We start from the raw sequence: 6,231 nt of genomic DNA, 5'->3' as shown, positions 1-6,231 counted from the left end.
AACCAACAGACCTTGCATGCATCCCTCTTAACTGATGAAACCCTGCAGACACACAGACCAAGCCCCTGTCGCTCGCCAGAGGAGCCCTCCCGCACTATCCCACCACACAGGCGGTCACCCAGACATCTGTGAACAAGTTACGCTGCAGTGTACTCCTACAAAATGTGCCCATGCCTCTGCGCTTCACCACTGTTAGTACCACTTAAAACATCATGGCTTGATAGATAAAGAAAGCTAGTAAGTATATTGAATAAGAACTTTGGAATTTTTAATTTCCTATTTAAAAGGAATCTATTTTCTATTAGGACCACCCTTATGCTATACTATAATTACCTGGTACATTACTGTACATCAGTTACGCATTTCACAAAAATTGATAAAAGGAAAATTGCAATACTTACTTGGTACTGCATAAAAGTGGTTTGTTTATACACTCTTTAGTTATGCTGTACCTACACAAAATATTAATTACTTCACTGCAGTGGGTATTAAAAAGAACCTATTTCAACAGCCCCACACTTCAAAAAAAAAAATTACACCAGGCAAAACCAACCAGCTGAAAGCCTGCCACTCTTTACGCTGACTTGTAATCCAAGCTAGCATGCAGCCCTCCTTAATTCAGCATCTCCTCTAAAATGATCTTAAAACATCCTCATACCTAACTTACTTGTGGTAATTGTTTGCTCTTCATGGATTTTCAGTTGTTAGGTTCAGTCCCCTCCATGAAACACAGAAGACTATTTAATAAAAATTAGCTTGGTAGACGGCAACATTACTATGCTATTTCCAGGCCATACATTTCCTCTGCTAGGAGATGCATGAGAGGGACTCAGGATTTTACTGAATTTTGGTTGCTTGCAGTGGTAGGAGAGGCCTTCCTTCAGCCACTCATGGGAGAGAGGCATGTTCTCAGCCAAATAATCATACCTCCTGTGAAAGAGTTTAAACAGGAACACAGCATTCTGACATAGCTTTTGGCTTTCTCTGGACACCTTATGGCTTCCCATTTTGGAGAAAGGTTTGCTGGAAGAAGTGCCTTTTGGTAATTCTGTCTGGTCGTTTCTGAGCCAAAATTAATGGATGTACATAAAGTTATGGAAGGGCAAGATGTTATATTTTTTGTTGTGTCTACATCTTCACCTCCCTTCAGAAATGTAACAGCAGCCTAAAGTTGAGTTTTGCACAGAAACAATCCACTCCAACACAAGCTGATTTTACTTGCTGTTCTGGGATGCACTGAGGTCAGCTGGTTAAGCAGTCTGAAATCCTCAGCAGCTCTGTTACTTCTATGTAAATATAAATGGAGAAAGGGAACACTTTGTCATTAGTTATTTTGTCCAACAGATCAGAGACACCAGGAAGGTACTTATTCAAACATTATTGTAGGACATAAGGAAGATCAGGTACTTTATCATTATCTGTATAGCACACATGAGGTGGATTGCCTTGGTGCTAGCAAACCCCTTTATCATTTTTATACCAGCAGAAATTCCTTCTCAGGAAAGGAATTCACAGTAAACCCACATTTTGCCAGGTAAGAACATCACACCCAAACCCATACCTACCTGCAACTTTTTCCTCTGAAAGACAACTCATGCATTTTGAAAAAAGTTATTTTCACTGCTTTAATCTCTCTACTGTAGTGTTAGCACTTAACATAAGCATCCACTCTTCTACTGTCCTATTTACAATCCATTGAAATGTATACTCTACAAATACAATACATATTTTCAGAAATGTAAGGGAAATGCACAATTTTGTAAGGTTTAAAAAAGTGACACTCATCTGTACAGGATCCTCAAATCATCCAAAAAGTAAAATTTACAAGGCAGTATCCACACAGCTATGTAAGGGCAGGTGCTACAGTGACAAAGCAGCAAACTTGCTAATACAATAAAATACAGAAAATTAAAGTGTTTTGGGGCACCAGATAATACATTTAGTACCGCTGAAGTTGTAAATTTAGTAATACCCATATTTCTAGAAACATGTAACTGCAAACCTGGAGAATGTTCTGAAAAATATTAAACATTATATACATGAGGTAAATGTACCTTGGTCTTTTAAGAGGTAATTTGAGTTTAAAGCAACTGATACGGTGAAGTTTTTTTTTTTTTAAAAAAACCAAACAAAAACCACAAAATGATTAACACCTTGCAATCGTTTCAATGGCACAATACAAACAAGGAACTAACTAAAAGGTGAATTTCATGGCAATCACACTCAGAACCATTACTGAAAAAAAATAAAATAGCCTCTTATTTCATTTGACACCTTCATGTCCCCATACAGTCAAACCCAATGTCTTTACCTATATACAAAGTCTTTCTTAGGATTACAAGTGGAACCATTGGAGGGTGACAGTGTGTCATACTTGGAAAGTCAGCTTGAGAAACATCCCAGAATTCCAGCTTTTAAGGTTGGAAGGTCCCTGAAGAATTCCAGCATTCCAAAACCAACGTTTCGGGCTTTTCAGCATCAGACCATTTCCAATGCTCCTTATTCTCCATGTCCATATCCACCTGGTCACAAGTCTGTAAACCAAACTGAGGCTTCAATGCTACTAAAATGTCCAATTGATTAAATCCACAAAACTTAAGTGAATGTATAATGTATGTAATATTTACAATAAACATTTGCATCAGTATTCATCAGAAACTGTTTTGGTATATACTTGAAATGATACAAAATTAATATTTTGAATGCTAAAAATATTTTGGTCCCCCTGGATTTCCAAGAGCAGATCTGGTGATATTACAATCTCAATTTAAAAAATACTTATGTGTACCTGTGTCCATATATATAAGATATGATCTTACACAGGTAACATTTAAAGTTACATAATATATACAGACACAGCCTTTGTAAAAGGTGTTCAGTTTATATAATGGAAAAGAAGAACAAAGCTTGAAGTTGTGGTGTCAGAGCTGAGGATACATACAGCTCTATTCAGAATTTTCCTGTTCTGCATTCCAATATGAATAATAAGGTTTGCCCAAAATAACGTTACTAACGTCACACACTGTATCAAGCATCCTTCCTGCGCTTTGTTTTTGCAAGCTTCTATTACAAAGTGAAAAATTAGAACAATATAATAGTTGCTAGCAATTCAGGAGAATGAAGACTAGTAGTTGGTTGAGATGAGACAGATGTAACAAACCACTGTACAGTTGACTGAATAATCTGCATGCCATGATGCTGTTCAGCTGCCGTAGATTCTCTTTTAAATGCAACAGAACTGCTCCTTATACTTTAGGAAACTAAATGTTATGGTGATAAGGTTTTGTAGGTGCTAAAAAAAGCCACTAATGAAATTATTTGATGAATTATATTGGAAGCTTTCTCATGTTACCATCAAGATTACTATAAAGATCTGAAGCATGCCAGTAGCCTGATGATTCTAAAGTATGAACTATACCATTTGTATCGATGGTAAAGATCCGGTTATGCCTATAAAAACCTCAAAATTTAACAAAGTTAACAAATTGTTTAAATAGGAAGCCTTTGAAATTAGTATGGAGATATAGTAAGTTCTACTTTGATGCTGGCCTGTTTTCTTTAAATATCTGTCTAGATACATAGAACTTGTTAGAGAGGCATGCCAAGTAGACAGACTTGGGAGTTTAGTTATATTCAATCATTTTTTTAGAACAGTCATAATTGAAAAACTCTGTGCAAATGGACAGCTGTGCACCACAAAGGCATAGTTAATTTAAAATACCTACATGAAGTAATTTTTGATCCAGCTTTGATTGATAGAGGCCTGAAGCACATAAGCCTGACTGGTAAGATAATGCCAAACATAAGCATGACAGCTGTACATACCTTTAAACCCAATTGTTTTCTAAGAACTTCTCTTATTTTTTCCTCTTCTCCTGGATGCCACCTTCCAGTATGAGTAAACTCATTCATAAAGGTGGATGAATAAAGCATTTAATTATTTGCAGTTCAACCTCTGAAGGTCTGTAATTCCCACATCATTTAAACCTATCTCCAAGCAAGCACTAAGAATTTGGAAATACACAAGAGTTAGCAAAGTGCTAAGGCTTATCTTGACTAAGTCTTACATCACCTATATAGCCTCTTCTTACGAGGACCCATCCATCTTACTGCCTTAACTACCATATGTCCCAGACCACGGAACACAATCTCGACTATGCTTCTGTTAGCAACCACCCTGCCACTGATACTAGCTTTGTGGAAAAACTCAGCGGACTGTACACTGAAGAATGAAAAGGAAGCAGACTTAAGGTTGCTGTGTGTGTTGCATAATAGGAGGGATACTGATGTGTGCTGGACAGTAGGAGGTTAGGTGGCATATTAATTACCAGGCATATTTACATACTGAAATATATCTGAGTGTTTTGGATATTAATGTAACCAAAGGTCAACCAGACTCTTCCTAAAACTGCAATTAAAAAAAAATATCCTGGTAACAGTAGTTTTTTTAAAGATAGTTTTCCATATTAACTCCCCCAGTCCCCTCCAGAAGTTGTACATTTGGGCAGGAAGCAATTCAATTTCTAAGCAAGCTTGTGAAAATCTTGTGATATCCTTAAAATCTCAGGCAAATCTTGACTAAAGCCATGCATATTCTTCTGTGCTCTTATGACAACACAAGCCACCATAAGCTTTGTTCTTGTAACTATGAAGAGGATTGCTGGAATCCTCTGGTATTTGTATCCAAAGACTTGCAGCTCACCACTTTCTGCAGCTCACCACTTTCTGTGTATGAGGCACACACAAAATATATGCACATAAAATTTATAAGCAGCTTTGAACTTTCTAGTAAAAAGCCCAAATAACCTCTCCCTAATTACAGGTGCACTTAATCCTCATTTAATTGCAAATATTGTTCTTTGAGCCTTAAGACTCCGCAGAACTGCACAGAAAATATGCTTTTCATATTTCATTTAATGGAGCAAAATCTCCCTTAAGAACATCTTCTCTTGCTACTTTTCTGAAGTAGATAGGTACTTCAAGCATTTTAGAAGTACCACTTGATAAAAAAAATCTTATATATAATTATGACTCATGACTTGACAATTACAAAATATGACAGTGAATTAACTAGCTTACACTATTTAAAACTCCTACAGTGGTTTGGAGAGCCAGGTTTTGGTAAAATTGAAGGTATTCCACAAATTATGTACTCACTTGCTGAAACGAGTGTGAATTAGATCTTAGCTAGGCAAAGGAACAGTTGATTTTTAACTTGTATTTTTGAAACCAAAAGTACCATAGGCTTTGTACACTCCTACTGTTTTGCATTAAAAGACTCAAAAGCGGCACTTACTGGTATAATACAATCTATTTTGAAGGCAATGTAATGTTCTGAAAAAGTGGAAAAATCCCAGTAATCATGTATAAAGTATAGTTGCATAAATTATGTTCCCACAATTGAATGAGGTCAATTTGCAAAGCAATGTAAGAGTCCAAAAGATATACTACCTTAATAGCTGGCAAAGTATACTCCAACAGGACATTCACAATCTGAATCAAAGAACCATGACAGTGGTTCAGAATAGTCAATGTACCAGCCAGGAATAAAGTTGCTTAAGCAACTTAAGAGCCATCAATGCACTCTGGAACAATATAGTGAACCAGTTCCATTTTAAAAGTGACCTCCTATTTTTAGCACAGTTAACTAAAAAGTTAAGACCAGCTATCAACTTTCCAAATAAAAAAATTATAGGTTAATAAAAATAAAACTAACTACACCAATGTTTTGTAAGTAACCTGGGAAAGAGGTTCATAGTGCACAGAAAGGACCCAACACAATTGTTTAGCACGTCCACAAAAATCCTAGTAAGTGACGTTCCTATGAAGTACTAAAAGGCAGCAATATCCTTCTGTTCCCCCAATGAGGTAGAACAATTAACCTTCTTAACACGCCACTCTGGTGCAGATATGGATTTTTACAGTATTCTTCGGTAGCAAATCCAGGATTACATCTTTATCCCTTCCTGTTGACTAAGTTGCGATAATGTTTTCTTAATGCGCAAAGCTGTTAGCCTAGCAGCTCCGTTGGCATACCAGCATTCCCGCATAATTTTTGCCATTACTCGTAATGCCTGCAAAGGAAACACAAGTAATTATATGTACTGCTGTTCCGATGTAGCCCATGTAACCTCTGTTCTGCCCTAGCCTCTTCATACATTTCTGAAGTCTATTACTAGTACTACAGCTGCATGGAAGAGTGTGTTGTACAAAAATCCTCGAATACCTACT

At 36.7% G+C, this 6,231-nt stretch overlaps 1 protein-coding gene across 4 annotated transcripts in view; it reads right to left on the bottom strand.

Annotated features, from left to right (window-relative positions):
- Positions 1 to 1,006: 1,006 nt before the first annotated feature.
- Positions 1,007 to 6,231, bottom strand: part of TGFBR1 (transforming growth factor beta receptor 1) — a 36,941-nt gene continuing 31,716 nt past the window's right edge. The window contains exons 9-10 of one of the 4 annotated variants that reach the window (XR_012774284.1): positions 5,883 to 6,074; positions 1,022 to 2,534 (exon numbers count right to left, since the gene is read on the bottom strand). Coding sequence is in view for 2 of the 4 variants with exons in the window: in XM_075493626.1 (XP_075349741.1) it covers positions 5,949 to 6,074 (126 nt within the window). In the remaining 2 variants the exon portion in view is untranslated. Of the gene's footprint in view, positions 6,075 to 6,231 lie in introns of all 4 variants that reach the window. The other 3 variants (XR_012774285.1, XM_075493626.1, XM_075493625.1) reach the window with 3 other exon arrangements.

This window comes from Mycteria americana, chromosome 2, assembly GCF_035582795.1.
Source record: "Mycteria americana isolate JAX WOST 10 ecotype Jacksonville Zoo and Gardens chromosome 2, USCA_MyAme_1.0, whole genome shotgun sequence".
Taxonomy (NCBI): Eukaryota; Metazoa; Chordata; class Aves; order Ciconiiformes; family Ciconiidae; genus Mycteria; species Mycteria americana.
The sequence above is the reverse complement of the archived record's forward strand: the minus strand, read 5'-3'. Positions and strand labels throughout refer to the sequence as shown.